At 38.2% G+C, this 23,653-nt stretch overlaps 1 protein-coding gene across 14 annotated transcripts in view; it reads right to left on the reverse strand.

Annotated features, from left to right (window-relative positions):
• Positions 1–23,653, reverse strand: part of LOC135708360 (RNA binding protein fox-1 homolog 1-like) — a 953,484-nt gene that overhangs the window by 395,832 nt on the left and 533,999 nt on the right. For all 14 annotated transcript variants that reach the window (XR_010518292.1, XR_010518293.1, XM_065230430.1 and 11 more), the window contains 2 exons: positions 8,128–8,508; positions 336–575 (listed from right to left, as the gene is read on the reverse strand). Coding sequence is in view for 12 of the 14 variants with exons in the window: in XM_065230430.1 (XP_065086502.1) it covers positions 336–575; positions 8,128–8,508 (621 nt within the window). In the remaining 2 variants the exon portion in view is untranslated. The remainder of the gene's footprint in view (positions 1–335; positions 576–8,127; positions 8,509–23,653) is intronic.

Raw genomic sequence — 23,653 nt, forward strand, 5'->3', positions numbered from 1 at the left:
TTCCTACCAATGTAATACAGCGCAATGCCGGGGGTCTGAAAGGTGCAACCCCGCAGCGCAGTGCTACTCAAGATGAATTTTCAACGACGACGGCTCTACTTCGACACGCTGGATGCTTGAGTTTTCCGACGTTCAGAAAAAAGGATTATAAGTTTTCCATTCAATTACGTTGACTAGCACGCGCTGTAACAGTGTGAAAATTTTACCAGCTAATTGCACAAAGAAAAAGCGAAGCGGGTAGAAGAAGCTACTCAATGTTGTAGCAGTGCGGCGGCTAAATGAGACGACGGGTTTGAAAGCTTTTAGCCTTGGGAGTCAAGAACGACAATACTCACAATACTAACAGTCTGTTGTTCAATTCCGTTGGAGATTCCGGACACTGGGCCTCCAGCGGCACCGCCGACGCCGCTGCTGGTGATGGCACTGCTGACTGCTGTGGTACTGCTGGCGGTTACCGCACTGCTGACGATCGCCGAGAGCGACGGCAGCGAGACGGCGGCCAGCGACGTCGGTGCCGGAGCACCGGCACCCGGCGGAACGCCTAATACTGATGGGGAGCTGTACTGGCTGACAGTCTGAAATTGGAAATGGAGAACCGAATAAGGATCATTCTGTCTGTAAGGATTTCAATTGAGAACAACGAAGTTCCCTAAAGTAAATTCATCGTGATAAATTTGAAAAATATCCGCATAGCATCTAGTTCGATTATTTACTGATTTCTGAGGTTCAATGCCAGGTACTCAGGGATCTATTTGAAGAAATTTCCTCAAAATTTCACTGAAGTTCCTTGAAAAATTCTCTGAGTTTTTCTGAACTACTTTGAAGCTACCTGAACATCTTAAGATGACCTTCTCTAAAGATTCTAAAGCATACTGGGTTAACATCCATACCCCTCACGCCAAAGCCACGAGTTCAAATCTCATCCCGGACACATGACCCAAGAATGTTAAAGTGACTATAATAAAACAAAAGCAAAGTCTGAAGATTTACAGAAACTTTCTAAAAACTCACCTGGAGTTTCTTAAAAACTTCTCTGCCGTTTCCTGAAACCTTCTTCAAAGTATCCTACACATTACTCAGGAACTTTTGAGAAGGTTTCAGAAAATTTCAAAGGAATTTTAAGGAAAATCCCAGCGTACATCAAGCTGGAAGCTCCTCCTGAAAACTTCTCGGAAGTGCTGTTAAATTTTTTGAAAATTTATTTGAATGCCCAGATTTTCTTAAAAATTCATTTGAAATTCTCTGACACCTTCTCGAAAGTTTCCTGCAAATATCACTAAAGTTCCTTTCAAGCTTGTTGAAAACTTTCTTGACATCTCTTGAAAACCCTTTGCTGGAATTGCCTGAAAACTTCTCAGAAATTTACAAAGAACTTCCCTGGAGTTTTTTTTTTCAGGGATGCTTTCTGGGAGCTTCAGAGAATATTTCAGGTACGAGAACCTTCGAGAAGTTTTCTGGGTAGTTCAGAAGTTGCTGGGAACTTCAGAGAAGTTTTCTGGAAAAATCGGATAATTTTTCTGGGACCTTCAGAGAAGTTGCTAGGAGCTTCAGAGAACTTTTTTTTTGTGAGTTGCAGGGATGTTTTCTGGATACTTCAAAGAAGTTTTCTGGGAATTTAAAAAAAAGTTTCTGGGAACTTCAGAAAAGTTTCTTGGAAACTTGAGAGAAAATTTCTGGGATCTTTTGTGAAGTTCATGGAACTTCAAAAAGGAAGTTCAGAGAGCATTGAAAATGTTTTCAGAGCATTTCAGAAAAAGTTTTTAAGGAACTTCAGATAAGTTTATAGGAACTTGGAAGAACAGAACAACAGAAAAGTATTGGGAATTTCAGAGAGGTTTTGAAGGAACTTTAGAGATGTTTTCTGGGATCTTCAGAGAAGTTTACTTGGAACTTGACAGAAGTTATAAGGGAACTTCACAGAAGTATTCTGGGAACATCATGCAAGATTTTTTTAGAAACTTCAACAACTTAGAACTTCCTAAAAAAAAATACTTCAAACAAGTTTTCTAAGATACTCAGAGCATTTTTCTTGAAACTTCAGGGAAGCTTTCTGTTTGCTGCAGATAAGTTCTCTGGAAATTTCGGAAAAGTATTGTGGGAACTCCGGAAATTATTATGGGAACTACAGAAAAGTATTCTGAGAACTTAAGAAATGTTTTCTAAGGAAATTCAGAGAGCTTAAGCTTGACAGGGAACTTCAAAGTAGTATTCTGAGAACAACAGCGAAGTTTTATATCTGCTTCAGAGAAGTTCTCAAGGAACTTCAGAAAAGTACTGTGTGATCTGCAGGAAGTTAAGTTCTCTATGAACTTAAAAAAAAACCCTGAAATTTCGGAGAAGTTTCGAAGGAATTTAAGAGAAGTTTTTTGGGAACTCCAGGCATGTTCTCTGGGAACTTCAGAAAAGTATCCCAAAATACTTCAGCAAAGTTTCCTGGGAATTTTGAAGAAGTTTCAAGGAACTGCAGACCAGTTTTTTGAGAGCTATAAAAAGTATTGTGGTAAATTCCGAGAATTTATCAAAAACAGAGAACTTCAGAAAAAAAACATGAAATACGCTTTCTGAGAAACTCAACGCATTTTTCTTGGAACTTCAGGGAAGCTTTCTGTTGGGCTCAGAGAGGTTCACTGAGAAATTCAGAAAAATATTGTGACAACTTCAGAAAATTATTATGGGAACTTCAGAAAAGGTTTCTGTGAACTTCAGAGATGTTTTCAATGGAAGCTTAGAAAACATTTCAGGCAAGTTTTTTTTAAGCTTCATAGAAGTAGGGGAAATGGCTTTAATGTTGGCCAATAGATCTAAGATTGGATCCGTAGCTAAAAATCTGCTATTTATCCATTTTATCTAGATGAACGCGTCATTGGGACGGTACTAATGGATATTTTTGGTCGCTATCGGGAATTTGGTCGATTGCTGAAATTATGTATGGGTCCAAATTAGAGGCATTTAGGCCGACATTACATCCATACCTCTATTCTGCGAAATTCCGAGAATTTTTCAAAAACTGGAAATTTTACAAAAAGTACTTGAAATAAGTTTTCTAAGAAACTCAAAGCATTTTTTTGGTAACTTCAGGAAAGTTTTCTGTTTGCTTCAGATAAGTTCTCTGGGAACTTCAGAAAAGTTTTATGGGAGCTTCAGAGATGTTTTCTAGGGTAATTCAGATAATTTTTCTGGGAACATCAAGGAAGTTTAGGGAACTTCAAAAAAGTAGAGAAGTTGTTAGGGAACTTCAAAAAAGTATTTTGGGAATATTAGGGAAGTTTTCTGTCTTTTCTGAAAAGTTATCTGGGACTCCAACAAATAATTGTGAGAACTTCAGACAAATTTACTGGGAACATTGGAAAAGTTGTGAGGGAAGTTTGTTGGGAACTTCAGGGAAGTTTACTGTTTACTTCAAAGAAGTTATATATGAACTTCAGAAAAGTATAATAGGAATTTTTGAAAACTTTTCCTGTGAAATTCAAAGTAAAAAGTGATATCAGGTATCAGAGTGTTTGTTCCCCTGCTGAAGAATTTCTAAGAAGTTTTGAAGGAACTTCAGAGAAGTTTTCTTGGGAAATTCAGAGAAGTTATCTGAGAACTTCAGGGAAGTTTTCAGCAAACTTCAGAGAAATTGTTCAGGAACTTCACATACGTTTTCTAGGAACCTCAGGGAAGTTTTCTCTATGCTCCAGAGAAGTTCTGTGGGAGCTTCAGAAACGTATTTTGGGAACTTAAGCAAAGTATTGTGCGAATTTCAGAAAAGTTCCCTGGGAATTTAAGAGAAGAAGAAAGTGTTAGAGAAGTTTTCTGAAAAAAAACTTAACATTAAATGAGTTTACTGTTTACTCCAGAAAAGTTCAGAAAAGTATTGTGGCAGCTTCATACAAGTTTTCAAGGAATTTCAGAAGTTTTCTTAACGCTCCAGAGAAGTGTTCAGGGAACTTCAGAGAAGTTTTCTGCGAACTTCACTGTTTCAGTTTCAGTTTTCTGGGAACTTCAGAAAAGATTTATTTTCTGGGAATACCAAAAGTTTTCTTATTGCCTGCGAACTTCAGAAAATAATTGTGGGAACTTCAGAAGTTTCCTGGGAGTTTCAGTGAAGTTTTGAAGGAACTTCAGAAAAATTTTCTTCAAATAAGCTTTCTGGGAAATTAGGCGATTTGTCTGGGAACTTCAGATAAGCTTTCTGTTTGATTTGGATAATTTTCAGTGGGCTAAAGGAAAGTATTGTGGAAAGTTCAGAAAAGTAGTATGGGAACTTCAGAAAAAAATCCTAGGAATTTTAGAGCAGTTTTCTAAGATCTTCAGAGAAGTTTTCTTATGATATTCAGAGAATTTTTATGGTAACTTCAGAAAAGTATTGTGAGAACATCCGAAAAGCTCCCTAAGAATGTTAGAGAAGATTTGAGGCAACTTCAGATGTTTATTGTTTACTTCAGATAAGTTATCAGGTAACTTCAGATAAGTTATCAGGTAACTTCAGAAAAGTATTATGGGAACAAGTCTTGTAAGCGGTCACCGTAGTCGACACATTTTTATGATGTTCGACTGCCTTTGCCAAGCTATCAAATTACAATACCAAACTAAAATGTCATATGACAGGCTCTGTCATACGACACTGTCGCCGAAGACCGTCACGAGTGTATGTATTTTAGTTTATCTCATAATAGCAAGCAACGATGTCCGGGTAATAACATTTCCGATCACAAATGGTTTAATTTACACCAAATTTAGGAATTAGAACGAAATCACACATGTCACATGATAGTTATTTGCAAGGTTGCAAAGACTCATTTCAGCTAAAATAATGTTTTTCGGAATAATAAAACCAAAAGATGGTATGATGGCATGTTTAACTTGTAACTTACAAGAAGAGGTTACAAAGTATGCGTTGGAAACATAAAACCTGTAAATTTTGCTTTCTATGAGTCACAATCAGCGATTTGCTGATCGCTGAGTGAGTGAGTGAGTGAGTGAGTGAGTGAGTTTGTGAAAAATCGCTGATTGTGACTCTCATGAAGTGAAATAAACAGGTTTAATATGTCAAACACATTCTTTGCAACCTCTTCTTGTATCCTACCAATTCAAAATTTGATCATGGCATCTAATTATTTCATAATTTAGAAAAACATTGTTTTAGCTGAAATGAGTGTTTGCAACCTTGGTTATTTGATAATTTTGTTTTTACTCGAATGTTGTTCTACCGTTTGTGTTGTGTATGAGAGACCACGGGAGAACATGAGAGTACGAAAACAAACAAACTGTCACGCACGACAACGAAGCGAGTGTAGTAAAAAACGTCAACAGTTTCAACCCCTGGTGGGAACTTTAGAAAAGTTTTCCAGGAATTTCTGAAATGTTGATTGCAAGTGTTCTGGGAAATTCAAAAAAGTTTAGGAACTTCAGAAACTATTGTGAGAACATTAGAAAAGTTTTCAGGGAACTTGAGAAGAAGCTTGCCACCCAAATTTATTTATATTATTTTGAGGCATATTTGGAATTTTCTAAAAATGTTGGAAAATGATTTAAAATTCCAGATAATCAACTTCTTCCTTAGATTAATTGAGAATTTACGTGTAAACATATTTTTTTTTTCTATTTTATCATGAACAAATGTTGGACTCTAAACAGCTAACTTTTTGCGGTTTTTTTGAGTCCAACTTTGTGCCATGATAACATTTTTTTTTACACACAAATTTGTTTTGGAAAAATAGGAAAAAAACAGACTTTTATAGAGTTTTAATTATTTTTTTTTCCAATATTTGTATGAAAAATCAAAATGTAACAACAGTTTTAAAAACTTCGGAGAAGATTTTAAGGAACATCAGAACACATTCTGGCAACTTCAGAAAAGCTCTCTGGGAAATCAATGAAGTTTTCTGGGAACATCAGCACCAGAGAAGATTTCTCGGAGCTCAAAAAAAAAATTCTGGGAGCTTCACAATTTATTCCTGGGAACTTTAGAAAAGTATTCTGGGAATTACAGAAATGTTTTTTGGGAAATGCAGAGAATTTTTCTGGGGACTTCAGAGATGTTTTCTAGAAACTTCAGGAAGTTTTCCGTTTGCCTCAGATAAATTCTCTGGGAATTTCAGAAACAAAAATTTGGCTAAAAATCTCGTAAATAATGTTTAAAAAAAAACTAAAATTTTGTAGGAACATCAGAATTTCAGAGAGAAGTTTTCGGGAATTTTAAAAATGTTTTAAGCGAGCTTCAGAAAGTTTCCTGGGAATTTCATAAAAGTTTTAAGGGATTTTTAGAGAAGTTTTCTGGGAACCTTAAAGAATTGGTTTGGGAACTTCAGATAAGCTTTGAGTAAACTTCCAAGTAAGTTTCCAGGAACTTCAGTGATGTTCATAATACATCAAAGAAGTTCAAAGTAGTTCTATGAAGTTTTGAGGGAACATCTGACAAATTTTCTGGCAACTTCAGAAAAGTTCTTTGAAAAATGAACGAAGATTTCTCGGTTCCTCAGAGAAGATTGTCTGGGAACTTCAGAATCCTTTCTAGGATCTTCAGAAAAGTATTCTGGGAATTTCAGGAATTAATTATGGGAAATTCAGCGAATTTTTCTGAGTACTTGTGGGGATTTGTTTAGGAACTTCAGGGATGTTTTCTGTTTGCTTCACAGAAATTCTCTGGGAATTTCAGAAACAACATTTTTGTGGGGACATCAGAAAAAAAATCCTTGGAATTTCAGAGAGAAGAATTTTGGGAGGGTTAGAAAAGTTTTCTGAGAATTTTAGAAAAAAAAATTAGGGGGCTTAAGAGAAGTTTCTAGGAAATTCAAATAATTTATCTGGGAGCGTTAGCAAAATTTCCTGAGAATCAGAGTTTTTCTGGAAACTTCAGAGAAATTGTTAGGAAACTTCAGTGATGTTTCCAATGAACTTCAGGGAAGTTTTCTTTTTGCTTTACCGAAGTTCTCTGGGAACTTCAGGAAAGTGTTGTGGGAACATTAGAAACGATATCAGAGCACTTTATACAAGTTTTCAAGGAGCTTCAGAGAAGTTTTGAGGAACTTCAGATGTTTTTCTAGGAACCTCAGACAGGTATTCTGGGAATCTCCGAAACGTTTTGTGGGAAATTCAGATACTTTTTCTGGATACTTCAGGGAAGCTCTCTGTCTGCTTCAGTTAAATTCTCTGGGAATTTCAGAAACTAAATTTTGACGGGAACATCAGAAAAAAATTAGAAAATTTTTCTGGGAATTTTAGAAAGGTTTTCTGGGAATTTTAGAACAGTTTTCAGGGAGCTTCACAAATTCAGTGGCGTCGCGTAACCTCACTTTTTACCTGTGCATCAGCTTTAGAAACGTGATGTCTAGGTAAATTTATATTAAAATCGACAGCAAAATGCACAGAACCTTCTATTTTCAATGATATGTTTCAATTGCAAGCAACATTTCGAGATTTATTCGTGGTTTGAGAGCTGATGCACAGGTGGATTGAAGTTAATCCTGAAGTAAACTCAGTACATTTTTCTGGCAGCCTCTGAAAAGTTTTTAGCGAATTTCATAAAAGTTTAGAGTTAATTTTAGAGAAGTTTTCAGATAATTTTTGAGTAAACTTCCAAGAAATTTCCAGAAACTTCAGTCCAAAAAAGTTCAAAGTACTTCAAAAAAATTCCGAGAACTTCCACAACAGTTGTCTAACACGTATTTTTAATAATAAAATCTCATATTTGTATAATCTTTGTTCAAATTCAGAAGTACCTTAAAGTCAGAATAAGAACGACTTAATCTTCAAGCTAATTTGAAGAAATTGAACAACGAACGTTCCCTCGACTCTTTGACAAATCTAGATAGAGCTGGAATTAGGGCCTAACAGCTTTTGTAAACAATGACTTCTATCGATGATTTCTAGAAATTCAAGGCTTGGCTTGCCCACGCAACCAACATCCTCATCGGGTAGGGACAGAGTTCCACTATCCGATGGTTATGTTGGTCTGCGTCGGCGTGCCTTGAGTTCCCAGAAATCATCGATAGAAGTCATTGTTTACAAAAGCTGTTTTGCCCTAATTCCAGCTCTATCTAGAAATCTCCTAAATCGGTCTGGTGAAATTCCTACAAACCTGCTATACATCACATCGATAATTGAAACCCATCCTTAAATCCAAACCCCCCACCGGATACCTACATTTCTGAGTGTCTGTGAGTTGGCAAGCTGAGCGGCAGCTGCCGCGGCCACCGCCTGCTGCTGTTGCTGCTGATGATGTTGTTGCTGCTGCTGCTGGTGGTGTTGTTGCTGCTGCTGTTGCTGGTGCTGCTGCTGTTGCTGTTGCTGGTGCTGCTGGTGCTGCTGGTTGAGTTGTTCCTGGTGCTGTTTGAGGCTACTGAGCTGGTGTTCGGCAACGGTCATGGCCAGGCCACCGCCTCCACCGGCCACACCTCCACCACCGGTTGCTCCAGCGCCTTTGACGACCTGCATCGAGAGCCCGTCGGCTCCGAGGCCTGCCTGTGCTGCCGACGGTGGGAATCCGGCGGCTCCCGGAAACGGTCCCATCCCCTGGACCATGTGCTGCAAGCGAAGAAGAGAAGATCGAAATTGATTAGTATTCAACGAAATTTGTTATTTCAAAATGGAAAAATCTCGGCAGACGACACCAAACGATCACACAAGGTAGGTATCATAACAAGAGCATCCTCTGCCAACACACAGATAGACCCCGACAGGAGTGGTCAGCAAATGACGATAAACATAAATGTGGTTCGTCGTTATGTCGGGAAAAAAAAACAAACACACCCTCACTAGTTCTGCTCTGATTATGACCTACTCCAAACTACGCCTTGCCAGACGAGTTTTCCTCAAAAGGAAGATGAATTTACTGTTGATAATAGTAGTTTCGGTATCACCGACGGACTCTTGTTCAAACCACAAGCGCTTATAGCTCCGTGTCCGAATCCCCTGGAGGCTGCTATTGAGGCCATTAAAACCAAAGCTCGCCTTGTGTCTGTATCACTGTATCACAGGGAAAACTATTTTGAGTCTTCTTCTCTTCCTCCTCCGGGGGGCCAAGTTTGAACAGCATGTGGCCACCGGAGGATTGCTATTTGCAACAAGAGATTGGCCATTGACCGAGTGTGAGAGCCAGGTGGGGGCTTCGTATTATCATCGTCGTCGGAGTAAGTGAGCCAAAAACCACAAGGATGCTTCCCCGCCGGGTTGGGAAAGTACGGCTACGTACTATTGATCCTACGGATGCCGTTCGGGAGTAGCTTCATTGTTTTGAGCTGGAGCATTAATTGAAGGAGAGTAATGAGGATAGAAATGAGACTTGTTTATTGGTACATACTTGAAGGCCTTTGAATACGTCCCGTAAGATCAAAAGAGTTCATTTTTCGTGCAAAACAACACCAGGGATCCTCGTATGAGTGTAGAGAATTGAAGATGTTGTTTTAGACCACTAAAAAAATAAATCGCAGGGAACCTCGCCGGTTACGATTTTCCATGATTGTCAAAAGGATCCCGAAAATTAGTTCTTACAGTTCCCGAGAACAGAAGATTTGGTTGATAGACTGATTCAGATAATCTTTCCAAAGGGTTTCTTACTGAGGAGAACTTCAAGGAAAATTTAATTCGGAAGATAGTTCCATCGAAATGCTAAGGACTTCTTAAAATGTATGCAATTTTTCGAACGTTAACGGAACTGCTCTGAGGTTCTCTGCTTTACCCAGAAGTTATCAAAACCTCTCTTAAGTTTTTGCAGTTCTCATGAAGCTTGTTGTACTGCCCTGAATTTAAATGGACTATTCTAAATATGTTTAAGCTTCCGTGAACTTCTAAACTTATGTGAAGACCTCAATAATTTTCCTAACATCTCTGAAGTCCTGAACTTCTTTAAATTTTCCGCTAACTTTCTGAAACTAATAGAACTGAACTCCTCCCGAAATTCCCCCTATTTCTGGAGCTAACTAAATTTCTTTGAACTGCTCCCTCATTTTACTAAAGTTCCAGAAGTTCTCGGATCTTCCCTTAAGTTCTTTTTATAAAGTTCTCGGAATGTTTCTGGAGATCTCTGCACTTCTGGTACTTCTTTAAGATCCTGCAAGCGACACTAATTGATAACTTCATCAATTGTCTAGACTTCACTGACGTTATCAAAACTGCCCAAAAGACTTCTGAATTTCCTTTAAGGTTGACCTGAATTTTTAAGTATTTTTTATAAGAACCCGCAATTTTACTGAAATTAATAGATTTACCTTGATTCCTCCACAATTTCTAATGATTTGTTTACCGTCGATCTTGTTTTCCGTACAGTATTAATGCTACCGACACCAGGGAGGCAGTTCCCATACCTGGACCCTACTTATCGACCCATCAACTCATGGACCAGGGATCAACGGCTTTACTTCCCGAAGGAAAGCGTGATCAGAGATTTTATGCCTCAGAAAATCCCGGCAGTGCCGACTGGGATTGAACTCAGGCCCACTACAATACCGGCGCCGCTTCCACAATTCCTTAAGTTTCATAAACTTTATAAGCGCTCACGGAACTTTGCCTTAAATCACTAATTTTCCTTGAACTTATCTGGACATTCCTGAAGTTTTCTATGCTTTCCTGCAGTTCTCTGAATTTGCCTAATGTTCCGGCAAATTTTCTGACATACATATGTATATTCATAATTCCTTGGCACTTCTGAAGTTTTCGGATCATAAAACTCCTTTTAAGCCACTGTGAATGTCCTTAAGTTAATGGGATTGTTCTGAAGTTATCTGATCGCCCAGAAAATACTCGGAACTTCGCTGAATATCATGGAACTATCTAAATGTCCCATGGAGTTTGTTGAAAATATTGGTGCTTGCTAAAAGATCTCGCAATTTATTTTAATTAATGTAACTTCGTTGATGTTCTCTAATCAACTTAGCTAAACTCGAGTGTTCACTCGGCTGTCAACAGAAGCAGGCCACTCTCGATGAGTGTCAAGGGCGATCGCCTGTTTACTCGGCAGCAACGATTTCGTGATCTTCCTCATTGTTCTTCATCAGCAGTTCGATGCGTCGTCGACTTTGGCAAGCAACCGTTTCGTGATGAGTGTGTGAGTGATTACCACGGTTTTGCGTCCATTTCTGCAATGGAAGCTCTCTGACCCTCGTTGGCGTAACTGCCATACAATGAGACCACTGGAAGCGGATCCCGTTCTGATGGAGGAGGCTTATTGGATTGCGGAAGATAAAGCGTTTGTTGTGCTGTACCGATGTTTTGTATAATGAACAAAAATGCTTGGCTCTTTAAAGTGAATTCGATTGAGCCTTATCTAATAAGCTCTTGAAATTTCCATGATATATCACTCTTAAAATATTTTTAAATTTTCCAGATGTTCATATAATTTTTACTGAGTTCCAGACATTCTCTCGGAGCTTTTTTGAAGTTTCCGAAAATTCCCTGAGCTTATCGAAACTTCTTTAAGGTTTCTGCAATTTTCTTGAAAGTACTTGAGCTGCTCTTTGATTCTCTGATCTGACTTGATGTTCTCGGAGTTTCCCTGAAGCTCTCAATTATATTGAAAGCCTCGGTCCTACTCTGAAATAAATGGAACTCGTTTAAACTTCCCTAAAATTCTCTGGACTTCTGACATATTTTGGAAGTTTTCATAAATTCTCTGAAGGTTTCTGTACTTCCCTGAAAAACTTGGAACATCTTAAGGGTTCTCGATTTGTTTTCAACGTAGGACTACGTCTGTGATTTCTATATGGGGGTACACTTTGTGAAAACCGAAAATGGAACAAGTAACGAAATTATGATAGATTTTGAACGTTAATAACTCAGCTACCTCTGAACCAATTTCAATAACTTTATCACCAATCGATCAGAAATATTTCTATGCATTTGCTAAAATTAAGACTTAATCATTTTTCAAAATGTCACTATTGAAAATTGCACGAATGTGCAACTTTTGCTATGATAATTAAAATTATCACCGATTGCCTGCGAAAAGCGATTTCCCTAACACAGACTTCAAAGTTGAATTCCATCCGGTCTCACCAAACGGTGTTTATTCAATCACCGCGTGGTGAGTGATGGTGTTCTCTAGTACACAACGAAAGGTTGCCTGCAAGCAGCGAACTGCAGCCCACATGAGCATCCACAGAAGGAGGAAGAAGCCGCACCGCTATTGATCGGAATCAGTAGCTCTTCGTGAGTCGCTGTGGGCCATCTACACAGATAAAAATTCTGAATTTTAATTGTGATGTAAACATTCATTCACGTAAACTTAAATTTAATTTCACACAACCGAGCAACTTGTAAACAATGTTGTTTACAAAGATGGGTATTTGTATACAATATTTGCTGCATTGCATGAATTGTGCTAGAACTTTACATGATATATAATGTAAACTTATATGATATATGACGCTCCATTTGTGTGCATCATATTGAACAGAAATTTACACTACTTTTCGAACTGTGTATGTCAGGCGCGTCATACTAAAGAGTATAAACAGAGAGAACCCCGCTCAAATTCCTATTCCTACGCAAAACACAAGCTCCTGCTGCAGTTAACAAATAACATTTCTCGATAACTTTTTAAAAGGGACTTATCAGCTTTTGTAAACAATGCATTTGATCATCGATTTGGCGTAACTGGTAGCTCCACTCGGTTACTAACACCACTAGCAGATAGGGGAAAATTTCCTCTATCTGATGGAAGTGTTAGCATGCGTGGGCGAGCTACCAGGTACGCCAAATCGACGATGAAATGCGTTGTTTACAAAAGCTGATACGTCCCTTCGAAAAAGTAATCGAGAATTTATTATATTAGACCACGTAGTCCTACGTGTCACCATTGCGTACAACCCCATAGGGTTGTCCCTTGTAGTTTTTCTTCAGCATATCATGAAACTTCCTGAATTTTTCTAAACTCACTGCTCCAGAAGTCTGAATTAAAGTAACGGGAACTGCCCTTAGGATCTCTGAATTTCCCTAAAGATCTCTAGTTTTAGCTTCTCTGATTCATGACTTTTAATCAAATTCTGTATATTTCAGAAGTTCTCTAAAATTCTAGGAACTTCTTTAAAGTTCCTGCATTTTTCCAGAAGTTTATAGAACCGCTTTGAAGTTCTTAAGGCAGTTTGCTGCAATTTTCAATATCTTGAACTTGTACATGGAATACGATCTTAGGCTTACTAAAATTCAGTAAGTTTTAAACTTCAACATTCAATGAAGTTTATTGTAAAGCTGTTTCTTTAAAACTGATAGTCATGATTATGAAAATATAAATTATCCGTTAAAATTCTGGAAAATCTGGAAAATGCAGACAAATGAGTAGATAGAGAAAGACGATTAAACGTCAAAAACCTCTATAGAACCAAGGAGAATAATCTAACTTTAAATAAATTCACGAAAATAGTGACTGATTACAAAAAAAGTGAGTTTAGAGCAATTCCCTACGAGTGCGCAAATCGGTGTATTTTTTTATTTGGTTGAAAATTTGTGGAAACGTTCCGTGTGACCGACAATGCCATTTTGAATCCAGCCTTATTTTTGAAAAGGGCATATAGAAAAATATTAAGCTTATCTTCAGAATTTTTTTACTCGAAAACTGTTTGTCCGATCGGTTTGGTGCCTTGGAAAATATTGCAGGATGAGACTATTTAATAAAAAAATGCACTCTAAAAAAATACCCAATTTGTTTTTAAATTTCAAATAAGGTATTAAAAACAATTTTTTCCCAAAAAAATATTTTTGTATTTTTTTTTTTTATATGTTTTAGGGGATAAAAAATGCCATGTATTGCAGTAGATTAGTCAAGATGGAGAAATGATGGAGAAAAAAGTTCTGATTTAAAAAATAACTCAAGTTTTTGGAAAAAATACCCAAAACTTGGTCCAATTACTGTTTTGATAAATAATATTTTTTTCGGAACTGGAGAACCGCGAAATACATTTAAAAATGGCCAAAAACTACCAACATTTTAAAAATATCTACTTTCAAACCGCTACTTCTCGAAAACGGTGCGACTTAGAAAAAATTTACTTGAATGCTTTTTTATTGAAAATTTGGTGTACTTTCACTATAGTGCATATTTTTTCCAATCGTCTCATCCATTATCTGCAATATTGCCCAAGTCACCAAACCGATCGGGCAAACAGTTTTCGAGTAAAAATTTGCTGAAGATAAGCTTGATATTTTTCTATAGGCCTTTTCAAAACTAAAAAGTGACTCACTACCAATCCCGCACAGGGTACACCTCGACGGATTTTTTTTCACCGGGTCCATCAAACGAGGTTCCCTGGACCGAAAGCAAACTCTGTCCTAGTCGTCGAGAAAACTTCTTTCCCGAAAAATGGATCCAACACGTTCAGAAAAGTTCCAAGAAAGGACGCATCTAGCCACCACTGAGCCAACCAATGGGATTACTCAAGTCTCAACTATCCGGCCAAGAAAGAGTGTCATATTGGCAGAAGTACTTTCCAGTGGCAAACTTCCTCGGTCCTCCTTTCAATATACGCTCCCACCCGTTGCGTTGCTGTTGATCGGCATAAGAACTCCCCACCGGGAGAAAGTAGTTAAAAGAGAAAAGCTGTTGATTACAAACCTCCGGCCGTCGTTTTCGTCGCCGTTTGACTGGCTCGGAGAACCAGCAGCTAATCATTAAGTCCTTCTTCTGGACCGAAATAGCCCGAGGAGGAGATAATCAAAAGTTTCTCCTTTAGAGCTTAGGATTGCCCACTTGATGCCCGGATACTTTTCCTGAACGCCGGGTACTCTTCTGCTAACAAGTGGAATTTCTTTCCCCTTTGAACGGAAACTAGCGTGGAGGAATACTCCGGAGCAGGCAAAAGGACATGATTCTAGGGATTTTAACCGCTCCTCGATTCGATTTACATGGTTCGCTTGTTGTGTAATGGGGAAGCTTGCATGTTTGTCGATTTTCAGCATATCTTACACGACACACAACTCGGGAATGCAGCGCAGGAGCGAGAGGAAATTAGGTCAAATGTAACAAGACCCACAAACGGCAAATGCAGTTCGGATTCGATGGAAAATGTAATCCCGGAAGGGTTTGCTTTCTAATGCGGTTCACACATACACACAGAGAGAGAGAGAGAGAGCAATTCAAGTCGAATGGAACATTTTCTCCACACCAGCTTGCCTCCATCGCATGGAAACGCAGGAAACACAGTTACCGGAATTCAATGGAACGGAAAACTGCTGCCTGGGGTTGATTGTATGCCGTTGGCTGCTTTCAATAGATTTGCTAGATTGAAAATTGTAACTTGCGATGCGGTATAAGTTGGATTAAGATTGTTGGAAAGTCGTCTACGGAAGTCTTTCAACATTTTCGGCGAAATGGCCCTTCATGGAAAGTTGTGACTTTTGTCGTTTTGGCACGTTGAGGTTTCTGTATTGTTACCCCATTGGAAGCTATGACTAACGATTGGCTCAAATTTGATTAAGATTGTCTGAAAGTCTTTTAAGAAAAATGTTCAACATTTTCGGTAAAACGACCCATTTGGAAACATAATTAATTTTTATTAATTTGGAATATCCAAGTTATTGATTTATTCCGCAATCATATCGTACGAGATTTCTCTCTTCGCATTGCATGAAATTCTTGAAAAACAAATCAATTGTTATTGGTCGAAAAGCTTCCGGTGAAATGGCCGTGACTAAATTCCAAAACACAAACTAAACTTATTCTTCCGTCCTATTCCTCCAGAAGATGCCCCTTAATCTCAATTTATTCCTGTCACTAATTGAGATGTATTTATTTTCCATCAGATTTCTCCCGACCTCAGAAAGCGTACCGGAAAAAAAAACTCCAGCTGTGAGAAAACTTCGTTTTCGGTCCGGTTCTGAGCCCGAAAAACTACTACTGCTACAGTTGTTCGAAGCGGAAAAATAACAAACGAATCCGAAAGTCCGAAAGATTGATGATTGTTTATCTGGGAAAAACTTTTCTCTGTTGTGAAAATACCTCCTACATACATACATACGTAAACGGGAATGTGGATTACTCGAAAGGATAAAGGATTGCAGTCGAAGAACGCACTGACTGACACACACGGCTACACATGTGCAGTAATTTGAAATTAAAATCCTGTTTTTCCTTTTACGCTTGCTGCTCTGTTGATACAGCTCAGTAGCAGCAGAGACGAACGGAGGCATATCCCTGGGAAAATTCTGCTCGGAACAGTGCGCACATACACATGCTTTTGATAAATGCTAAAGTCGGGTAAAAAGGGATTTTCTCTGAGCCCTGTGAGTGGTGCATGTACTCATCCATATTGGAATGCAAAATCTGATTCCGACAAGATTCCTGGTGCTTGGGAAGAGTGAGATCCTGTTTTTACTGCCGAAGCTTAGCTTCGGACAAAGGGGATTGTTTTTCTAAGGGTTTTACGAAATTGATAGCAACAGAGATATGGGCATACGGTGCGTCAGATTCCGAAAATTGAGTAACTGCATAAGATGGAAGCAGAATTGAAAATCAATTTCAATATGGAATAAGATTTGATTTTCGAATCAATTTCTAAGATGGATCAGAGAAATCCTGTCATTGCTTCCATATTTCCTGTTGCGGTAGATACGTAAATACATACTCCGTTTTCCGTAACTAAAAATGCTAAAATAACAATAAAATTTTAATTTCCGCAGTCCTAAGAGAATATCTTATATGATATCATTAAAAGCAAATGCTTCATATGTATGCCAGAAGAAAAATATACTTAGTTAGAATTCGTTTAAGTTAGGTACCAAAAAAGTACTTAACCTACAGTGCCCACCTGTGAAACGAACCGAACGAAACTAGATACAGAACGTCGGATTTTTTTTCCACCGCATAATCGACGTTCCACCCCCACATAAAGCACCAACCACCGGATGTGACTTGAAAATGCCTTCTAGAGGATAATCCTCGTCTACCATCATCACGATGACCTTTCGCTGCCACTTGGTCGGTATTCCGCATCCAACAACATCACCGTCCAACCGATGCCGCCCTCAGGGGATTTCCGCAAAATGGTAGGTTCGTTCACACTTGCAGCCATCTCCGGGGGACAACGTTCGTTATCTCGTGCGCGTACGGTGCCGAGCGGAAGTAACAATTTTCCAGTGCCGCATCATCGCATCGCATCGGGCGCACCGTCATCACCGACCGAATGAGGATGTTGCGTAGAAACGGTGGAGTTCCGTTCCTGTCAGAAGGCATCGCATCATCAACGAAAATGGGGGTGTCCGGATTTGGCTCGTGGGAAATTGCAGGGATTTTTTTCTTTGCACTACGGTCGATCGATGGAACGACCCGTTCCCAGCAACAAAAACCGATTAATGGCTGTTTATATGCTTTTAAGAGCTGTCGCAGTAATGTACAGCAAATTTCACTTATGGGGCGGTTGGGCCGTCACCGGATGAGGGAAGCGAAATAGCAAAAACAAAAATGTGAAAACGAAAATAACCGCACGGGAGACTGGGGGACCCATGATGATGAGTGACGGAATGGCAAGAATTCGACCATTTTCCGACCAGTGAGTGGAAGATTGTTGGAAGCGACACGATACAGCGAAAAGCCGATAGGAAAAAAGAACGAAATTCCGGAATGAGGACATCTCCGGGGACACCAAGCGATTATGTTAAAGATTATTGCCACAAAAAGCACTTGTTATTAAAGACACCGTAAAACATAATCTGGTAACGAAGTTTAACGCCTGCGAGATTGTACTTGATTCAGAAATCTTTGAGCAAGATGAGAACAAGTTTCGCAGGAAAAGGTAACCAGATAATTCGTTTTAATTATCCGCATGAATATCTTAGGAGATCGGTTTTCCTCAGTATGCCTATGCCACTTTCAAATCTTGAACAAAATTCAAAAATGTCCGTGCTAAAAAATAATAATTCCGAATCGATGATCAATCATTGCTCAACTAAGTATTCCTTGAGTACTTTCATAGCTTATCCAGACTGGATTAGGAATCTCTACGATGTTCTTACAAAAGGTTCATGAAGCACTTGTTTTTTAAGTCATCGTAAAATACATTCACAAGACATACTTGCCTAAGAAACCCCTGTGCAAGATTAGAAACACATTCCTAGGAAATTTACTCCGATCGATCGAGGACGGGTATCTCCGGTGAAACATCGAATATCCCCATCCTCAGACAAAAAGATTTAACACTCATCATACTGTTCATCGTTTATGAATTTAACGGCTAATTAGAATGCTTATTACTTAGTAATGACTTCATCAGTCAACTAAGTTCAAACAACTAAAGTATTCTGGTAAGACGACGAGCCTGGCATAGGGGTTGAAATCCATACCTATCACGATGAAGGTTACGAGTTCAAATCCCATCCCCGAACAAATCACGAATGACCTAAAAAGTATAATCCGAAATATATTCTGGGAATTAATCTAGGATTTCTGAAATTCTACCAGAGCTTCTGAAAAGAGCTACCAATTTAAGAAAATCGTTCCTACAAATTTTAGATATTCACCTCTATTCCCGTTTTCGTACGAATCGTTCGTTCGTACGAACGACTCGATTCGAACGAGTTCGAAAACGGCATTCTGGTTTTCGTACGAACCCGTTCGAACGCAAGCTTTTTCGAAAATAAACAGTGTTAGTGGTACCAGATGCACTTTGACATTTCTTAACAATTCGAAGCATAGACCGCGCACGAAATTGACATTATTCGGTCAAGTGGACTGTCAAACGATGTCAACAAAACAATAACATTGTTGAAATTTTTTGGTTGAAAATTTGAAAATCTCACTGATTTGAAAAGATAACTTCCTGATGTCTTCTGAGAAGTTGTTAAGCAGAAAGTTGGCCACCTTTTGGGACGATTCAGTTTCCGGTAGGATACAAGTCTGATCCTGTGGATGATCCGGAATATCCGTAAAAGTGGTCAATTCATGAAACTGATCCTAGGATCCAAGGGGTAAGTCACTCTGCCACATTGTGTTAACACTCACAAAAACACACTTCAACACACTTAAAACACCCACAAACACCATTACGTCACATGATAAGCAAATTTTTAATCAATTCTGGAACCACTGCAAATACTGTTTACATTCGATTGTTATTTTGTTGTTGAGAAAAAAACGAGCAAAAAACCGCCGTACCATCCTGCCGGGAAAGAAAAACATTCTGGATCTGGATTGAAATCCAAAGAAAAGGAAATCCGAAACCGGTTGGGATCCACGAAAACAGCAGCATCAGGAGGAACAGATGCTAAAAAGGTAAATGTTTCGCATGAAAATCAAGACAAACGCAACGGAGCAGTGTCTCATTGTGTATCATAGGTTCTCACTAGCAGCAACCCAATTACGGCCCCACAAATTAATTGCAAATTGTACCCATTGCTTGGTCCTTGTTCCCGGGTGGTACGTGCCTATTCGTCTTCCTCCTGCAGCGGCAGGGCCTGTCTTACTCTGAAAGCCGGTGCACTGAGCTGCGGTCGTATTGGCTCCAAATAACCTTAACCTTCCCGTCGGTTTTGCTTTTTCATTAAACAAATAACAGCAAAGGAGTTGCAGAAGCCTGTCATTTTCAGCGTTAAACGCTGTACAGACTGGAGAGTTATAACATGTTATAACGGTTGTCAAATAATTGCAACACAGAAACCACCATCAAGATAGCGCTATAACATGTTATAACTCTCCAGTCTGGACAGCGTTTTATGTTATGGTTGAGGATATGGTTGCCAGAAAGTATATATTTTCGGTTGAAGTTTTGACTGCTCGGTCATCACGATGAAACACCCAGAAACACCTTCCGACACTCAAAAACAAACATGAAACACAGTAAGCACGGACACAAGGTGGCAGAGTGACTTCCCCTGGGAACATCAGAAAATTGGTCAATTCATGAAACTGATCCTAGAACTCTACGGATTTTTCGGAACCACTCATAAACGTCTTGTCGGAATGTATTCGGAGTTGTGTTCAGAAATAAGAATACGGAGGATACAGAATGGTCCACCGGAAGATCCGGAACATCCCTAAAAGTGCTCAATTCATGAAATTGATCCTTGAGCTCCACGTTTTTTTAGAAAGCACTCATAGACATCTTATCACAATAAAATCGGAGTATTGACCAGACAGTTTATACTGGGGACCACGGGATGGTCCATTAAAAGATCCGGAAGATCATCAAAAATTCCGTTAAAAGTGTCTAGAAGTTATTAATTACTTAAATACCACCTAGAAATCATCCATGATAATAAATAAAAAAAATGTGTCTATGCGCAGTTCTAAAAAACCATAGAGTGCTTAAATCAGTTTTCTTGACCTATCCACTTTAATGGATGTTCCGGATATTCCGAAGGACCATCCAATGGACCCTGGGGTCCATTTTCCAGTCACAACTCCGAGTTCATTCTGATGAGTTGTCTATTATTTTCCAGAGGAGCGTTCATGGTCTCCAGGGTCTGTTTTCCAATCATAACTCAGAATTTATAATTATAAGACGTCTATGAGAGTTTACGAAAAAAAAAACGGAGTTCTTGGATCAGTTCCATCGATTGAGCTTTTTTACGGATGTTTCGGATCTTTCGGAGGACCAAATGGTCCCAAAGCCGTATTTAGGAAGGCAAAAATGTTTGCGCCCAAACCGTCAGCTTTAGATATGTAGTGTCTTCGGGAAAGTTTCTTCATATTGTTTGGCCGATCTTTTTATGTTAGTGAAATTAGGGTGGTCCACAAAATTGAAGCTTTGAATATACATACTTTTTTTTTAATTATTTGAGATAGACTAATGAAATTTTCTAAAACTTGTAGAGCAATCAATTCGAAGCAATTTTGCTCAAGACACCAAATTTTTATCTCTTAAGGTTCATGAGTTATGATTTTTTAAACAAGCAGGTTAGAATGGCCCATAAAAAACAGATTTCTTCGAATATCTTTTTATTAGTTCATTTCTCGTAAAAACCTTGTTTTGGTTACATTTAGAACTTATGATGACGCATATTTCTGCTGAAGCAACCAGGCTGCCATTTTTTTAAATTTTTTAAAATTAATGGAGATTTTCTTCGAAAAAATGGTTCTATTAAAATGACAATGTCTCTAAATGGAGCAAACCGATTTTCTAACTTTCGATTTCATTTAAAAGATCGTGTTTTTTTCAGTATTTGTGGAAAAACTGTGAGAGCGTTTTTTGTTTAAAGTATTTAATTTAATTAAAAAAAAAAATCTTTTTTTTTTATCAAAAACTAGCCATAACTTTAAAATAAAGGAGATGCAAATTAGTGACTTCTGCAAAAATATGCGTCATAAAAAGTTCTAAAAGTATTTAGAATAATGTTTTTACGAGAGGTTAGGGTGGCCACTAGAAAATCGGGTTTCTTTAAATATTGTTTATACGTTGATCACCAATAAAAATATTTAAAGAAAGATTTTCTAGAGGCCACTCCAACCTACTTGTTTAAAATAACCATAAGTCATGAACCATAAGAGATAAAAATTTGATGCCGTGAGCAAAGTTGGTTCAAATTGATTGTTCTACAACTTAAAAAAAAACTGCATTAGTCTATCTCAAGTAATAAAAAAGGTTGAATTTTCAATTTACCAATTTTAAGGACCACCCTAATTTCAAATCGGCTTAAAAATACGAATAAGCTTTCCCCAAGACACCATATACCTAAAAGTGATGGTTTCGGTGCTAATATTTTTGTCTTCATAAAAACGGCTTTTATGGATGTTCAGGATCTTCCTGGTGTACCATCTCGTGGTCCCAAAGGTCCATTATTTTCCGTCTAAGCGTTCATATTCCGGTCACAACTCCAAATTCATTCTGATAAAACGTTTATGAGTGGTTTCGCAAACTCATGGATCAGTCTCATGAATTGACAACTTTTGCGGATGTTCCAGATCTTTCGGTGGACCATCCTGTAGTCCCCAGAGTCCAAATTCTAGCCAAAACTCCGAATTAATTGTAATAAGACGTTTATGAAAGGTTTAAACAAAAACACGGAGCTCTAGGATCAGTTTCATGAATTAACCACTTTTCAGGATGTTCCGGATCTTTTGATGAACCATTCCATCCCCAGAGTACATTTTCCGAACACAACTCCGAATTTATTGTGATAAGACGTCTATTAGTGGTTTCAAAAAATCCGTGGAGCTCTAGGATCAGTTTCATGAATTGAACACTTTTACGGATGTTCCGGATCTTCCGGTGAACCATCCCGTGGTCCCCAGGGCCAATATTCCAGTCACAACTCCGAATTCATTCTGATAAGACATTTATGAGTGGTTTCGAAAAAGCCGTGGAGCTCTAGGATCATTTTCATGAATTGGCCACTTTTACGGATATTCCGGATCTTCCACAGGATCAGACTTGTGTCCTACCGGAAACTGAATCGTCCCAAAAGGTAGCCAACTTTCTGCTTAACAACTTCTCAAGAAACATCAGGATGTTATCTCTTCAAATTGCCGTACAATCAGTGTTTGGTCCCAATTAGCTCTAATCCCATATGCTACGTGTATTCGTTAATGCCGGATCGACCGTACTATAGGAATCCACTGGCATCAGTACTATAGGAATCCGGCAAGAACGAATCCGCACTATAGGAATCTTGACTGTATATGGCTATGGCAATGTTTTGGAGTCATAATTAAATACATAAATATTTGTTATGTAAGCTGTTACAGAAATGCCTTTGTCCAAAATTTTCTAGTTGTTTCGATCCTTTTTTTAATCTAAATTATATTTTTATTGCATGATTTTTCAATCAATTTCCATATGAGATCTTTAACTTCACGTAATTTTAAGTAAAATTATTACAATCAAACATCAACAATTTGGTTGTAGATTTTTTTTGTACACTAAGGCCATCCCTTATAAAAAAATACCACACACGAACGATAACCCAAATGATTGAACTATTCCAAAAATAGTTTGCATGATACCCCGAACACGTTGGAGGTCAACCTGCCTCAGGCTGAAAGCCTCCTTAATAAAGATAAATCAATCAATCAACCATAACTTTTTTATTTGGGGTTACAAAATATTTCAAAGTTTTTATCCTCTGCCTGTCTCACGATTCGCGAGTTTAGAGTGACGTTTGGAAAGCAGACAAAAAAAAAAACGCATTCGTACGAAAATGGGAATAGCCCAACATCGTTCGAACGAACGATGTTCGAAAGTTAGAATTGCTTCGAACGAAAACGGGAATGGGAAATTGCTTTCGTTTCGAACGAATCCGGTTCGTACGAAAACGGGAATAGAGGTGATTCATTATTGAGCATTTGGTATTCCTTAGTTCATCTTCTTTGAATGTGTTAAAAATTAATCCAGAAGCTTAGGACACCCTTACCACTTTTGACAAATAAAAGAAGACACGAAAACTGAAATTTCCCTACCAATTCTTCTACATAATTCAGATAATCTGAAATAAATCTCGTATAATGTTCCTTCAAATCTTCACGGGTAATTTAAAGCATGTAGTGAATGAACAATGCCTGTGATACTTATTTCCAAATTAAAAATCGTTGCGCTGCAGTTATTGATCTATATTGCCCGAAATTTAAATAACTGTATAGAAAACTATTCTAATACGTAAAATATTATATCAAATTACACCTGTCTGGAATGAACACATTAGGAGCCTTTTGTTCAAAACCTCGGAAAATGTATTCTACACTTTTGTTTTGGTAAAAGATGTGGAGAACGAAATTTAACAGATCTCAACCTGAATTCTGGGCTTAGGAAAAGGT

This window comes from Ochlerotatus camptorhynchus, unplaced genomic scaffold (genome assembly GCF_037179485.1).
Source record: "Ochlerotatus camptorhynchus isolate MF236.1 unplaced genomic scaffold, CSIRO-AGI_Acam_v1.1 ptg000330l, whole genome shotgun sequence".
Classification (NCBI taxonomy): Eukaryota; Metazoa; Arthropoda; class Insecta; order Diptera; family Culicidae; genus Ochlerotatus; species Ochlerotatus camptorhynchus.